This window comes from Monodelphis domestica, chromosome 3 (genome assembly GCF_027887165.1).
Source record: "Monodelphis domestica isolate mMonDom1 chromosome 3, mMonDom1.pri, whole genome shotgun sequence".
Taxonomy (NCBI): Eukaryota; Metazoa; Chordata; class Mammalia; order Didelphimorphia; family Didelphidae; genus Monodelphis; species Monodelphis domestica.
Window position 1 is genome coordinate 101,096,687 of NC_077229.1, and position 17,124 is coordinate 101,113,810.

General features: G+C 38.6%; 1 protein-coding gene and 1 long non-coding RNA gene across 2 annotated transcripts; both read left to right on the forward strand.

Annotated features, from left to right (window-relative positions):
- Positions 1 to 240: 240 nt before the first annotated feature.
- Positions 241 to 1,997, forward strand: LOC130453548 (myelin-oligodendrocyte glycoprotein-like). The gene is made up of 2 exons (XM_056822815.1): positions 241 to 397; positions 747 to 1,997. Exons 1-2 carry the CDS (start codon positions 316 to 318, stop codon positions 1,133 to 1,135), a joined length of 471 nt encoding a protein of 156 aa, XP_056678793.1. The 5' UTR covers positions 241 to 315; the 3' UTR covers positions 1,136 to 1,997.
- A 7,065-nt stretch (positions 1,998 to 9,062) lies between these two features.
- On the forward strand, positions 9,063 to 17,057 carry LOC100016548 (uncharacterized). The gene is made up of 3 exons (XR_008917448.1): positions 9,063 to 9,177; positions 9,457 to 9,624; positions 15,688 to 17,057. It is a non-coding gene; the product is annotated as an uncharacterized LOC100016548 (long non-coding RNA).
- The last annotated feature ends 67 nt before the right edge of the window (positions 17,058 to 17,124 follow it).

The window sequence follows — 17,124 nt, forward strand, 5'->3', positions numbered from 1 at the left end:
AATGTTAGAACCCATTTCATGGAGATCAATCCTTGGAGAGAAGGTAGTAACTAAAAGGATAGATATGGTAAGGCCAAGCCATTTCTGGTACATAAAATAGTATAAACAAGAGTACAGAGATAGGTGGGAAGAAACCTAGAAAAAGAAGGTGGCCTGAATGGAATGGAAGACAAGCGCATATAAGGCCTCACTTTTAGAATTCTCTCATTCTCTTGGGCCTGCCTAGGAAAGACATTATGGAACTCTGATACACTGACACCCTCTCACCCTGTCATAAACACCCTGTCTCCAGGGTATTTTTTTTCCTTAGGTATAATGGAGATTGTCAGTTCTTCAGCCACCTTTCTCTCCAGCTTTCTCATCTTACTCTTGCTTGAGACACATACATTGGCTTCAGGTAGGAGTATTTACTTCTCTCTGACTCCCAAAGGGGTTATCAGGTGGGTTATCAGGTGAGTTCTGAAGGATAACTCTAGAAAGTCTTTTGCCCTCCCATCTCACTCCCATTACTTCCCAAGTCATTCCCTCATTAACTACCAGTTCTTCCAACAATCTCTCAGTTTCTCTTTTTCCTTTCCAAAGTCTTCTCAATATCCTTATCATCCTGTCCTTTCTTCCTTGGTTTCTTCCATAGGTTCTGCTCCTTTTTCTTTCCAGATGCCTTCTTCTGTCCCATTATAGCTCCCTAATTCCCCTTCCACCATTTACATTTTTTTCTCTATGAACTCATTTCTCTTCCTCAATAGAGCAATTTTCAGTGATTGGACCTACAGAACCCATCCAGGCTTGGGTAGGAAGAAAGGCAGACCTACCATGTTACCTGTCTCCCCAGAAAAATGCTCAAGCCATGAAGGTGATTTGGTTCCAATCTCTGGAAATAGTGCATCACTATGAGGATGGGCGGGATAAGTTTGACGATCAAAGCCCTAAATTCCAAGGGCGGACAGAGCTGGTGAAAGATGCCATCACTAGAGGAAATGTCACCCTGAGGATATGGAACATTACAGCCGCAGACAAAGGACACTACAAATGCCATTTTGATGATGGTTTGTATCAAGAAGAAGCTGGTATAGAACTATTTGTCTCAGGTGAGGAGTCAAAAGTGAAATTCTGGAGATTTGGGGCTTCAATATGAAGAATTGGGAGGGTATTTTTTCCCATCTGAATAAAGACAAGTTGAGGGTGGTTGTCAGAGGAGGCAGGGAAACTTGGGTCCTGAAATATGGAAACCATGACAGGAAATTTAAACCAGCTTTGTAATACTAGTCCCAGAGGTAAAGAAGGAAAAAGGAAATGAGCAAGGGGAAATAAAGAAAGAGAAAAAGAAATATGAGAGGGGACACTGGTGATGAAAGAGAGAAAACAAAGAGGAAAGACATAGAGGAAGAACCTGTACCTTTCCATCTTATCCACAACTCTAATATGAGATGTAGGATCATGAGCTTTGCTAAAATTATAGGAAAACTCTATCTATAGCATTTCCCTCATCTACTAGCCTAGTAATCCTATCACAAAAGGAAATGGTGTTTGTCTGGCCTTACTTGTTCAATGAATCCATACTGGCTCTTGCTAATCATTTTCTCACTTTTCTAAATGTTCACTAACAATCTCTTTCATTTCTAGAATTTTCCCAACAAAATCAAATTCATTGGCCTGTAATTTTCAGACTCTTCTTTTCCCTTTTTGAACATCACATTTGTCTTCCTCCAATCTTGCAGTATACTTTCCCTTCTCCTGTGATCTTTCAAATATCAATGTCAAGGATTCAGGAATTGTATCTGCTAGGCCTTTCAGAACATGAGGAGGTACTTCATTGGAGCCAAGTGATTTAAATTCATTAGGTATTCTCTTACTTTCACCTTACTTCAATTCAGTATCTCTTACTTTTAATAGACAGTATTAAGAGAAACATAATCCATGGTACCTCAATCTTTAGTTCCTTGCCCAAGATGATATTCGTTGGCATACTTTTTCTATTCCTTCAGATCATTTGGGTCTGTACAAATAACAGAAAATGAACAATTGTTATACATTTTGGTAAGTTAAATGTTCTGTCTTAGAGAGAGAGACAGAGACAGAGACAAAGACAGAGAGACAGAGAGAGAGAGAGAGACAGACAGACAGAGACAGAGAGAGACAGAGAGAGAGACAGAGACAGAAACAGAGAGACAGAGAGAGAGATAATGCTCCCTGGAAGACAAAGAGATTCCTTAGTGTCTCTGAGCAAGGAAACACCAATTACAATTCTCTTATTCCTCTTTCCCTAACACATTATCTTTTATCAGACATCCACTAAAGGTCTAGTCTATCATCCTTCAGAGAATAAGCAGCTTCATCCTCTCAAGATGATCCAACTCTTTCCTCTCCAAGAAGAGCCTCAAGGGGTAGCTAGAAGGTTCATTGAGAGCCAGGCCTAAAAACAGGAGATCCTAAGTTCAAATCTGTTCTCAGATACTTCCTAGCTGTGTCACCCTGGACAAGGCACTTAACCCCCATTGCCTAGCCCTTTCCACTCTTCTGCCTTGGAACCAATACATAGTATTGATGCTAAGATGGAAGGTAAGAGTATTTTTTTTTAAAAACCTCAAGGGTGTATTTAAATAGTCATCATACAACTGTATTTTTCCTTCTCTTTCTCCTCTGTATTGTCCTCTTCCACTCTCCATTTTCCTGGCAAAGATTAAATCTCCCCTCCATCTCAGATCTCTTTCTTTCCTTCAAAAAATTTCCATAAGACATACCATAAATCCACTCACCATCAAGGCAGCTAATGGCACAGTGGAGAGGGCACTAGGAAGATTCTGAGTTCAAATCCAGTCTCAGATATTGGCTACATTATCATGGGCAAATCATTTAGCCTCTGTTTGACTCAGGTTCCTCTACTGTAAAGTAGGGATAGAGCTTAACTTATAATGTTGTCATCAGAATCAAATGAGATATTGTGGAGTGAGGTTAATGTTTTATACAGTTCCTGGCACAGAGTGGGCACTCTATAAATACTTATTCTCCTCCCTTTCTGGATATCTTTCTCTGGAACTATTTCAGCTCATCAAAGCCCTTGCAATACGTGGAGCTCATAACTGAACACTTCAGATGTCCTCAGAGCAGAGCAGTGCTATGAAAATATTATCTCCTTATTCAGGGGAGGTTGCTTTTATTAGAATTAGATTCTTAGCTACGTCTCATTCTCAAATCAAACTTGTTGTTCTCCAAAATAAACTTTTTTTCTTAAAAAAAAAAGAATACTTTTATCTGTACCTTTTGTTTTCACACAGTATTTATTTCTGAATATGCCATCTATCATGTCACAGTCCAGTGGGTCATTCTACTTTGTAACCAAAAAATGTCAGACAAAACCAATCAATATAGCCAAGGGCCTGACTCCCTAAATACCATTCTACACCCATACTCTTCCAGCTTTTTGACAACATAATTCCATATTTCTTTTCCAAAGACTTTTTAACATTCTTTTAATTTACATTATTATAGTCATTGTTTTATTATTTAAGCTTACTTCCTTCTATATCAGTATTTACAACTTCCCATGTTTCTCTACATTCATATCCATAATTTCTTATAGCACAATAATAGTCTATTTATTATGTTATTTTGTGTACAAATATATACATGTGTGTATAAATCACAATTTGGTCAGATATTCTCTTAACTGATGGGAAATCAATTTGTTCTCTCTCTTTTTTTAAGTTTTTTTGCCACCATAAAAACATTGTGGATACTTCTAAATATTTGTCCATCTATAACCTTTCTTTCCTTAGCAATTTGGGGTTTATTTCTAATAGTGAAATTCATATTCAAAAGAATATGAAAAATTTAATAACTATTTTTTTATAAAATTACAAATTATTTTCCAGAAATTAAACTAATTCCCAACTCCAAAAGAACTACCAGGTGTTTTTCATATAAGCTTTTGTTGTTACTGTCACTCAGTCATTTTTAGTCACATCCAACTCTTTCTGACCCCATTTTTGGTGTCTTCTTGGCAAAGATACTAGAGTAGTCTGCCATTTCCTTCTCCAGTTCATTTTAGATATGAGGAAACTGAGACAAAGAGTCTAAGTGACTTGTCCAGGGTCACGTAGCTAATAAGTATCTGAGATAATTTGAACTTAGGAAGATGAATTTTCCTGACTCCAGGCCCAGCACTTTTTCCACTGTGCCATTTAGTTGCCCCATTAAATAGCTTTATATGAATTATTTAGTATGCCTCCCTCATCCTATACCCAACCAGTTGATTTTTTCGAAGTCACATGTAGGAACTGACATTTGTACTTCTAGCCAATGTGGTTATTGGAGAAGGAAGAGCTAAATAATATCAGGAGCCTTCTACTGCCAACCAAAGAGAGTTGACCAATTGTAGAGCTTTACAGCTTACATATATGCACCCTTGATACATCACTTCATATTGCAACTGGCTTAAAAGTCTCTCCGAGTACAAAAATAGAAAAGTCAAAGGCATGATCTATATATCACTAAAATTTCAGACACACGGTCTGAGTCTGCTGCCACCACAGCCTGAGCCAAAGAAAAGCTCTCCATTTTGAGGTTAACTCTCTCCCACTCCACATGCTCAGACAAAAATCATAGTAAATTGCCAGTTTGGCAGCTTCAAGTACATTGTAATCCAAATGAACAACAAAAGGGATAAAACTATTCATGTTTCCTCCCTTAAGGCAGAAATCAATATTTTTCCACTCTCCATACTGCAGACGGGAAATAGGTAGTGGAGGGACAGGGCAGGGAATATGGGAGCAATTGAAGGGTCTCCCTGGGCAAATTCCACAAGGAAAGAAAATGAAAAGCAAAGGAGCTCTTACCTGGATCTGGGCATCTCATTAACCACACACCTGCTGCTCCAGCCTAATCTTATCTCAGTTCCATGGCTCTCACCCCAGGCCTCCAGTCTTTCTCCTACTTTAGAAAGGGGAACAGCCCTTGTGTGTATACATGCACTTAATTATTTGTTGACTCCTTAAGAAATGCAACCATCTCCCTGCAAATTACACTAATTTACATCAACTTATGCTGAAATGAAAACTCTCACTTCTTTATTGCTCTTGCTGCCATCTCTTCTGAGTTTTCTCAACTATTTGCTATACTCAGGGCTACAAAAGAGATATTTTTTCATTCCCATTATCTGCTATTTGTCAAGATAAGTTTGATCTGCAATTAGCATGTGGCAGCCAAAACCCTAATGCAAACTGAAGCTGCTCTCAGCTCTTATCTGTAAAGTCTTAAGAGGAAATCTGACTTAGAGTTACTTCTCACCTTTTCCTTTCTCCTATCTTCATATTTTAGCTCTTTGTTCTGCCAGTGCATTCTGGTTAAAAAGCCCAGAATATATCCTGTGAAGCCTTTTTATTGCAAATTTTTCTGATTTTTTTTCACTTATCTGAAGCTATTAGTTTCAGTTGGATATCCCAAAAGCCACTGGTCTAGGCCTATAATTGGGCTGAAAATATGGGTCAGATGATGTTAGAATGGAGCTGGATAGGACACAAGTTTTAGCATCATGGAACCTCAGGGCAGAAAGAACCTCAGAAGTCATCTAATCTAACTCACACTTTGAATAAGAATCCCCTCTACAGTATCACCAAGGAGTGGTTTACTTATCTCTTCTTAAAGGTTTCTATAGAGGGAAGAAAGTAGAGAATACTTTCATTGTTCCTCTGATGACATGGTCTCCAATACTCTCCAAACTCTAGATTTATTCTAGCTTTTCAATACCTTTTGTATCAAATTAAGAATTTTTGTTTTGTTTTTAATTTTTAAATATTTTTCCATGGTTACATGATTCATTTTCTCTCCCTCCCCTCTTCCCTCCCTGCTCCTGGCCAAATTATTCATTTTTGTAACAGAGTAATCTTTTAAAGCCAAAACCCGAAATCATATACCCATGCAAACAAGTGATGAATCATGTTTTTCTTCTGCGTTTCTACGCCCACAATTCTTTCTCTCAATGTGGATAGTAGCATTCATTCTCATGAGTCCCTCTGGATTGTCCAGGACCATTGCTACTAGTAGCAAAGTAGATTACGTTTGATCATAAATGAAGGAGAATTTGGAATTGAATCTGAGGACCCAGTGTCCCATTTGCAATCTAGGGTGACCTTGGACAAGTCACCACCTCTCTGAGCCTCAATAATAATGCAAGCCCCAGATGACCTCACAGGTTGTTGTGAGTAAAGTGCTTTGTAAACTATAAAGCATTATTAAGATGCATTTTTGTTATCATTACTGTCTTTCCAGAACCAAACCCTACATCCAAATACAGTACAAGCAGAATAGATGCTGGCAAAACTATCATATTCTTCATTCTAGAAATTGTCTTTTTATTACTGAAACACTTAAGTGACATCATCTCTCTTCATTTCTCCTAATAATGAAAATTGTAACTCAGTGAATCACTCTACTGAATCTCCTCTCTCACAATCATGATCACCCTTAACCTATATAAGCTTCTTTATTTTATTCTTTGCCTGATATTTGTGATCAGAACATCATTGAACAGGATCGTGTCTGTTATTGTAGCTTCCAGGGAATCTTAAATGATTTTGGTCTGTGGACTGGAGACATTGTTGGAAGAGAACTTTAAAACTGTTTTTACTCTACCAAAGTCAATACTTTCTGATAATCAACTAACAGTTAACCCTGAAGTATCGCCTTTTCTCTATAGCTTTCAGTCATCCGCAAAACTATAAAGATATGATCCATCATTGGCCCAAAGCCTTCTTGCTCCTTACTAATACCCTCATCAAGGATGTCCTTAATTAATGTGTACACAAAGCTCATGAATAATGAATGAGAAAATAGGCTGGAAAAAAAGCGATATAGAATGACAGCTGTCAGGGATAGTAGGAGAGCAAGTGTTTTAAAGGATGGGGAAACTTTGTTGCATTTATAGGTAGCAGAGAAGGAATCAGTAGGGAGGAAGTATTTGAAGATGCTCTCTGTCTGACAAGTCAAGCAGACTAGGAGCTTTTTAGGCTCTTTTGACCATTTTTTTTCTAACAACTGACTTATTTCTGTATAAAATTATTATAAATCTCTCTATTAATGCAGCCTAATAGTCCCCCATGTGGCAGAAAACTAATATTCCAAAGTAATATTTAAACCATCTCCTCTTAGGTGAGGGAACTGAGCAACAGATACCTCGGTGGAGCATCATCACTGCCTTCTTTATAGTGTATTGGATACTGACATTTACTAGTGTTGTGGTTTTCATCCAACGATTCAGAAGTAACTATAAAGGGGACGGGGCGGGGGGAAGGGGGTTACTGACCAGCATACTGGATATATCTAAAAAAGAAGGGCAAAAGAGAAATAAGGAATCAGAGTATTGACTTCTCATCCATCTCCCAGCCACTGATCACTTCTTCCTACACACATGCAACCACTCCTGGAGGCACCATCTCCAAAAACTTCCCATAAGTCACTGCCTCCAGATCTGCACCTTAAGGTCACTCCATCTAATGCACCCTTCCTCTCAAAGTCACTATTCTTCTCACTCCCTCCAATTTCCCTTCTCCACATATACACAAAACCTCATCAATAGGATGGCTCTGAAAGATTCAAAAATTCCCATCCATCCCTAAGTCTTCATCTAATACTTATATAACGACAGAATTTCAGTACTGGAAAAGAACACAGTGGCCATCTAGTGCAACCTACATGTAAAACTGAGCCCCAATATAACATCACCAAGTGATCCATCATCCAGCCTCTGCTTGGAAACCTCAAAGGCGTACAAACTCACCACTTCTAAAGGCAACCCATTCCACACTTTGGAAGCTTAAAGTATTAGGACAAAACTAAATTTATTTCTTTGCAGTTTCCACCCTTTGTTTTGTTCCACACTTTCTGGGGCCAAATAGAATAAATCTAATCTCTTTTCTGCATACTAACCCTTCAAAAGCTTGACAACCACTTACCTGTCTCCCTGAATCTTCTTTCTCTTCACCAAGCTAAACATACCCAATTCCTTTATCTGATTTTTATATGGCAAAAACTCAGAGCCTTTCCCCATTCTGTCTGCCCTCCTCTGGACACTTGCCACATTACCAATATCCTTCTTAGACTGCAGTTCCTAGAACTGAGAAAGCATTATTCCAGATGAGGTCTGATGAAGACAGAGTACAGGGGCATGATCATCTCCATGGTCCTGAAAGCAATCTCTTACTGTGTCAAAAATCTAATTGGTGTCTTCAGCTGCCACAGGACACTGCTTACTCATAATAAGCTTGTTGTCCACTAAGAATTCTAGATCATTTTCAGATAAACACTTTTCTAGCCTGAGTCCTGTTCAAGCCTAGACTTTTCTCCGATTACTCTCCTTCTTGCATGATACATTCTGGCCACCCAGGAATATTCTATAAACTCATCAAGCTATTTCTTATTTACATTTCCTTACACAGACATCGCCCATGTCTAGAATGCAGTCCTTACTCACTGTTTCATCATAAAAACCTTAACTTGCTTGAGAACTCATAACTTTTATTGAGCAAATGTGGATGAAGTCCCAACTATATATGCAAAGTGTCTGCTATCACCTAGGGTAGGGAGATAAAAGGTTCCTGTCCCTTTCTTCAACCTCAAACTCTTGAAAAAAGGGGGAGAGCATTCCGGACATGAGGGACAACCTTAGCAAAAGCATAAAGATGAGAAATGGAGTTTCATAAGAAGCAACAGGTAGATCCATACACCTAGGTGATAGAGCCAATAAATGAAGGTCAGCAATATGTTTAAAGGATGGAAAGGTAGGACAGGATGAAGTTCAGAAGAGTTTTAACTGCCAAGTACAGGAATTTACTAAGTGGAATGATCTTGACCCATGCTTTAAGAAGGAAGAACAATGAAGTAACTGTTGTATTATATGCAGAATATGTAAGAAAAGGAAATACAAGTCCCCCTTAAATAAGGGGGACTTAAATAAGGGGGAGGCACTAAAAACATGGAGAAGGAGGACATAAAGAAAAGCTATTCCTTAATTGATGAGGAGGGGAATAAGAGAGGTCACGGATGTTATTGTCACATATCTTTCAGAATATTTTCCCCAGGACTTTCCCTGGATGCTGGATGTGAATGGGATCATAACTGTGGCTTCAGCATTTGAAATTAGCTTTGTCATTTGTTATCTGTGGGTGATGCAGAGCTGTGAAGGTAAAGAGTTGGGGAAGATGGGAAGGAGTTATGGGGAGGGGAACAAGATGAAATTAGAGTTCAATGCCCCACAGTTGCTATGCAACTCTTATCCCTAATGTCCTCCTACTCACTCCATTCATTATGCTGCCCTTTTAGAATGTAGCCCAAACTTTAGCTCTATGCTTGTCAAGGACACTGGGGACTGCCAGGTCTACTCTGAAAGCAGAAATCAGTCACCCAGATATGCTCAGGCCTGGGCTCTAACTAATGGACTTTGTGGTTTGACCACTCCCCCAGGATTTATTTACAGAGAGAAGTGGAAATGGATGGACTCATTCATTTGGACGATCTTCCTGGCCTTCACTGTGTCTTCTACTGTTAGACTTGGGATTCAACTCCTATTTTTCAGCTACCTATTTCTAAAATATGCATATCATTTCTGCCTGCTCCTGGGCCACTGAAAAGGTAATCAAGAATTGAACGAGTAGGCTGATCTCTCCCTCCCTTTCATCCATCTCTCTTCCATCTCTCCTCTTTCCTTTACTCTCAATTCTCTCTAATTCGCCATGACTTTTCCCATTGTATCTCCGTATAGAACTTTCTCCTTCTTTGTTTCTCTCCTTTTCAGTCTCTGTTTCTCTCTATGTCTCTTTATATTTCTGTGTATCTATCTCTATTTATGTCTCCGCCTCTCACTCTCACTCTCACTCCCTCACTACTTTTTCTCCTTTTTTCCAACCCTCCCTAACTTCCAGATCATGAGTATCATTCGCTGTATTATCTCCAGGGAAAGACAGGACAGACATCATATTTTGCCCCCTCAAAAGGCATTCTGATGTAGGAGAAAGATGACTGGACCCATGTTTCTGAATCTAGGTTCTAATATTTACTGATTATATGACCTTTAGCAAGTTTCTCATCTACCAATCAATCAAAGCACCTACTATGTGCCAGGCACTGTTTTAGCCAAAGCATAGACAGGGATAATAGTAGTAATAGACAGTGAAGATAATCATCAGAGGAAAGACAAAAGCATTTAGGAGAATTCAGAAAGATTCCTTTGTTATGAGTCCTGACACCAGGGAATTTGGTGCAATGGAAAGAACTTTGGATTTAGAATCAGGAGTCTGGATTCAAATCTCACTTCTACTGCTTCTTAGTAACCTTAGGCAAAGCATTTAACCTGAGCATCTCTAAAGGGAGAGAGGGAAGGAAAGAAGGGAGTCTACTCTCAACCCAATTAAAGTAATCATGAAAGTCTCAGATATCTCAATTTAACAAATCAATAGATGTGATACAGTTTTCATGGAAAAACAAGATGTAACTATGCCCCAATACCAGGAGGGTTAAGAAATTCTCCTACAAAAGAATGATTAAGTCCTTAGTCACTTATAGAGAAGTATATAGGCTTTTGGCCATTGGATGAAGGTGGATACACAAAAAATATCTTGTGATTGGCCAAAAGAATCAGATATGTATATGGTCCATATGCACTGTGTATATAAAGATAGACAAGAACACAGTTCTTGTCCTCAAGGAACCCACATTCTAATTGAGATAACATGCAAATAACTATGTACACACAAGACATGTGGGCCTCTGCCTTAAAACAGCCAGCTGTCCAGGAGTGAGCCAGGTCAGGCATGGGGTAAAAGCATTCCAGTTCACAATTCACCAACCCTAGAATCCAAAGTAGGAAAAAACAGAAGAGGGAATTTTTCTCTCTCCTTCTCCCTCTAGTTATCCATTGACAGTATCAAACAACACATTTAAGCTGGGACCAGAAATATTAGAAGAGTAGGAGTGTGAATTTTAAAACTATTCCACCCTAATCAGACCATTCTTTAGAAGATCTGAATTAGCTATTTCCTGATCAATAACAATGGAGATACTTGGAATAACAGAATCAGGTCTTGGAAACTCTCCATTCTCCACCCCACTCAGTTAAACAAGATTATGAAGGTCTGCATCAAACACAAGATTTAATTTTCTGATGATATGGCCTTCAACAGACATGTGCAAAAGAAGGACAGACCTCTGGGCTGTCCTAAGTCATGCTACGTCCCCATTGGTTCAGATGAGGCACAGAAAAGTGATGTAAAAACATCCATATAAGGCACGGCATGTCCTGCCTCTTTCTCTTTCCCTGGAGAGGGGACTCTGGCTGGCAGCGTGATAGGAGTTTCAACATCTTGGCAGTGGTGGCAGTTATTTGTTTGGGTTTTGGTGGTGAGTTTTGTCCTTGACCTGATTTAGGTTCAGACATCTCAGCTGAGCCCCTTTTGGAGTTCAGGTTGATTCCTTCCTCCTTCATACTCCAAACCCTTACTTTCTAAATCTTCTCTCCTATATCAATTAAATAACCATAAAATTTGTCAGGTGACTTGGGTATTTTTTTATTTGGGTTTTTCATTAGGATTTTTATAAATAAAATCCTTGGTGACCTAAATTAATTATACATTCAGTCTCACCCATAATTTCACCCTTTACAGGACATTTGAGTCCCATAGATGTTATATTTGTGTGAGAGTGTGCCCCAGTATTTCTGTGTGGAATATTTTATATGCTCTTTTCTAGTAGTACCTTCTTAGTAAATGCCTTTGCTGAGAGTTAAGTGGGGCTACTGATTGATTATGGAAGGAAAGCACACTGGCGTGGAGGACTTATCAAAAACAATATAAAAAGGATAGCTCCTCAGAGTTGCCCCTAGAATACTGAGAGCAGTAGTAGCTTCCTTTTAGGAAACCAAAACATCAGGGCCAGGGCCAGTTGGGGAGAGAACACCTTTTGTATACAGTTATTTGCATGTTGTCTCAATCAGAATGTGAGTTCTTTCTTTATATACACTGTGCTTACCACAATACTGGGCACATAGTAAGTGTTTAACAACTGAGTGGCTGTTCCCCCAAGTGTGTGCTACATGTAAAACATGAGCTATATATAAAATGTGACTTAAACTAGATAAAGATAATAGCAATAACTATAATAGCAAGCATTTATAAAAATATTTACAAAGTGTTTTATGAGTATTATCTCAGTTTCTCCTCATAACTTCCAGAGGAAGTTAATGCTATTAAGTACCCCATTTTACAAATGAGGAAACTTAGCAAACAAAGGTTAAGTGACTAAACCAGGGTTACAAAGCTAGTTAGTATCTGGGGCTGGATTTGAACACAAGTCTTCCTGGTTCTAAACGCAGAGCTCTATCCACTGTACCACATAGCTCCCTATAATTTTTCCCAGTTCTAAATATTATGCTCTTATGAAAATTGACTAAAACAAAACTTACAGGTTGCAAGCTAAAGGGGGAAGGTAAGAGTTCCTTCAGCCCCCTATTTCCTGGCTATAATACTTTAGCACTCCACTCCCCTTCTAGATTACCTAGCCTTTGATGTACTTAGAACCCTTATCAGTCAGTCCTACATCCCTCACTAAACCAATGTTGGCATTCTGTGCAATCTTGGGGGATTCAGAGCTGTGTAAGATGTGACACATTCTCAGATAACTTGGTTGCTTGGTTGGTTGACAAGAGAAATCAAACCACTGAATAACATCAAGGCTTTCCCCTACTCTGAGAACCATCTGAGGCCCCAACTTCTCACAGAACAAAATATAAACTTCACAGACTGGTACTGAAGACCCTCCTAAATCCAGTCCCAAAATACCCTACTTCCAGTTACCCTCCTTCACATATTCTTTTTTTTTAATAACCCTTACCTTCCATCTTGGATTGGCTCCAAGGAAGAAGAGTGGTAAGGGCTAGGCAATGAGGGTCAAGTGACGTGCTGGTCACACAGTTGGGAAGTGTCTGTTATATTTAAAAGAGTTAATGCCATAAACTGTAAGAGTTAAAATAGTTGAAGTTGTAAACTGTAGTGATTAAAATAGTGGAATACTTAAATTGTAGTAGATATAAGAGTGGATGAGTAAATTGTGACTGCAGAAAATATTTTTCCACTACAGAGTCTTGTTTTAAATCAATATATAAGGTGGTCGCCAGGGAAATATTCCCAATTATGAATATATACCCAAATCAACTGGGTTTTATAGAGACTTTAATTAATAATACAATGAGGAATTAAAGAAAGATAGAAAGAGTAAGAAAGGAATAAGTATCAAGGGCCTTAAGCCAACATGGCCTAGACCTGAGTCTTAAGAGAGAGAGATCAATCAGTCTTTTATCACTCACCACAAGATCTGTCCAAGCAAAGAATCTAGTGACACCAGGCCAGCATCATCTCAGCTGCCTCCACTAGCTTAATCTTCAATCTGAATTGTCCCCGAGAGAGTCTCGTGAGAGACCCTTCAAGGCAGCCTTTCCCAGCTGCCTCTTCAATTCTGCCTTTCCTAGCTGACTGTTTTCTACTCAGATTTCTCATCTCCTTATATACGGCATTTTCTCCTTTGTCACCTCCCCTAAATTCTTACATCCACCAATCACAGTAGACGTTTTTCAAAGGGCAGACCATTCTTAGTCCACACCTAAGAAGGTATGGATTTTTGAGTAATTCACACCAGGAAAGCTCTGAGTAAGTTTTCACCTCTTTGCTCCTAGTAAGTTCACAAGTTGCCTGACCTTTATAGATACTTAGCACCCCTTTCTAAAAATAGGCATGGCTTAAGAATGGGTTTAAGTACTTTCCATTGTTCAGCAAGGAGTTTTCTCCCCTAAAGCAGTCTTAAGTATTGGTGGAGTAGAGGTCCTCCCATTTCTGATCCAAGTAGAGTTCTTCACATTTTAAAAGGGGAATGTTCCCAGTAGGGAATTGTTCCAATGAAGAATTCCCCAATGGGGAAATTTTTAACATTCACAATTCTGAGAAATATCAAGATTCACATGTCTGAGGCCAGATTTGAACCTAGGACCTCCTGTCTTTAGGCCTGGTTATCAATCCACTGAGCTACACAGAATCCCCTTTCACATGTTCTTTGCTTCAGCAAAACTGGTCTTCTCACTATCTCTTGAATATGTATCATTGAGTTCAATATCCAAGCCTTTGCTTGCCCCATTCTTATATTTCTTAATTTCTTAATATTATTCCTCTTTCCTCTTCACTTCTTTAAATCTTATATTTCAGGGTTCACTCCTAACATATATCTCCAAAAATTGCTTAGACCCTCAATGACCCATCTAGCCTCTAGCCTCCATTGCCATTAATTATATGGACCTCTCACTAGACCCTTATCACCTATGTTGTTGTTACATTTATACATTTATACAATTATATTGTGTTTTTATTTTTTTATTATACAATATTTTATTATACAATTATATTGTGTTTTTCCAAATAGATTGAGCTCCCTGAGCGGCTCACAAATATTTCAACCTCAGTTTGTATGCTGAAATATTTAAAGAGGGTTAAGGATATTTATGTAAGAGCCCCTGTGAGGTATTACATACCACTTGCATTCACACTTCTCAGATTGGGTCTCTTGATGTAGGTTGATGCCTCAGGTTCTAGATATGATACTATAAGTAACTACTCCTAATTCAGGAGCTTACCACTGACAACATTCAGTATCCTTAATCAACTTTAAACAAAGGCATTTACTAGGATGGCTCACTATCAATAATAGATATAAAACATCCCCCTTCCAAAAAAAAATGGGGCAAAATCTCCAACAAATAGTTTCTATAGGAAGAATGGCTTCAAACTTCGACTGTGTTGGTAGTGAGGCACACATGTAGGTTGCATGTGATTCAAAAGGTACACCTATAAATACCAAAAAAATTTTTTCTTTCTTTCCTTTTTTTCCCTCCTCCTTTCTCTCTTGATTTCTTTCTTTCTTCTTTCTTTCTTAGTAAAGTGCTCTTAAACAGCTGGTATGTAACTCGGCTGGGACGGCTATTCAGGTGGATTCCCATAATTTCTTTTTTGAATCCATCTTCATTGCTTCATTATGCTCGAAACTGCTTCTTCCCTCAAGTAGTCTCTCTTCATCCATGTCTGTCTTCAGATGTATGTCTCTGCTCTTAGAGTCATGTGGTCTCCTACTGGTCAGGTGGGTCCCATAACTTGGTTGGTGGTTATGGTATTGGAGGAGGAGGAAAATTCCTACTCCCTCTATCCCTACAGTCTTCTCAACAAAGCACCCAAGCCTGGACATGAATGCATTGCTGTTTTCTTACAGAAGCCCATGGAATGTAACTGATTCTCTCAGAGAGTCACAAGAGGCTTCTTGTGTGTTATCAGTTTCTTTCATCCAATGGCTAAGGCTCTAAAGTCCTGTCAAGTTTAAGGACATTCACATATTGTTGTTCGGTTAGAGGAAACTTCCTTAATAATTGCTTTAACTTTATGGTTACATTTTGGATAATTGATTTGTTAATTGATTCTTTGATTGTATAAACTTGAGAGGGGAAGAAAATTTCTTACCTTATCTTTAGTAACTAGTAAGAGTAGTACTAGAGAAGGAAACCCCAGTAACTGAACGAAACATCTCCATGCCCTCATCAGAGACAGAATACTGGCCATGAGGAACAGGGAGGCTAATCCAATGGATCTCTGATCTTGTGTCTTTCTCTAGATGGGTGAAGCATATCATGCAGTATCGTGCATGTGCTGATTTTACTACTGAAGTGTGACTCTCCAGGCCAAAAAATGTACTTCTCCTGCTGGTGGATAATAAGATTTATTCAGAGACAGAAGAAATTCTTTTTCAACCTTACTTATTATCTCCTGTGGATGGTGAGCCTGAGGAAGTTTGCCCTCCAATGTGTGTCTACCTACCTCAAGTCTTGTCCCACTCAAACTCACCCTTCACTTCCCTATCAAAATGATCTTCCTAAAATTTAGTGGTCAGTGACTTAGCCCTTACTCAGGTTGATCATTCACTCACCTGTATGTTAAATATTTTAAATGCACCAAGCATTTATTAAGTACCTACTATATAGAGCATCATCCTATAATTAGTCTAACCCATAACGAAACAGAAATTCATTTTACAATATCACTGAAAAGTGGCCATCAACTAGAATATTACTGAAAGGAATTATTGCTGAAAGGAATAATGAACTGGAGGAAATCCATGTGAACTGGAACGACTTCCAGGAATTGATGTGGAGTGAAAGGAAGAGAACCAGGAGAACATTGTACACAGAAACTGATACATTATGGTACAATTGAAGACTTTTCCTACTAGCAGCAATGCAATGTGAGGAACTTATGATAAGGAACGTCATCCACATCTAGAGGAATAACTGTTTAAATAGAAATGCATTAGAAAAATGTGATTGATCACATTGTGATAGGGATATGATTGGAGTTTTGATGTTAAAGGATCTCTCTACTGCAGATATGAATAACACAGAAATGGGTTTTGAATAATGATACATGTATAACCCAGTAGAACTGCTTGTTGGATTCAGGAGGGGGGAAAGAAGATGGGTGAGGGGGATGATGAATTATGTAACTATGGGAAAATATTCTAATTTTAAAAGGAAAAAAAGTGGCCATCAACCCTCCACTTAAAGAGACCTGGTAAGGGAAAACTACTTTTTACTTACTGAGGCAATCCACCCCACTTTTAGAAAGTTTTCAAGGTGAGGAAGATTGCTTATGGACAGCAGTTCCAAGCCTAAAATGTATTAAGCCAGACAATATTGCATGTGAGTGGCAAGCCTTTAACAAAAAAGGATTTGAAGGAAGAAAACATAGAATTTATCATTTGTGTATATAGGTATAGAATTGGGGTTTTTGGTTTTAAAAGATGACTCGATTGCAAAAAATGAATAATGTGGAAATGGGATTTCAGTGATAATATATGTATAACCCAGTGAAATGGCTTGTCACCTCCTGGAGGGGAGAGGGAAAAGGGGAGGGAGACAAGAAGAATCAGGGAACAATGGAAAAAACTTTAAAATTATTTATATGTGTGTGTGTTCTTTATTGAGTTAAAAAAAGGGGGGGGGAGCAGTTTGCGGAGGAAGCAATAGCCTTGATGTGACTCCATCTTGGCTTTTAT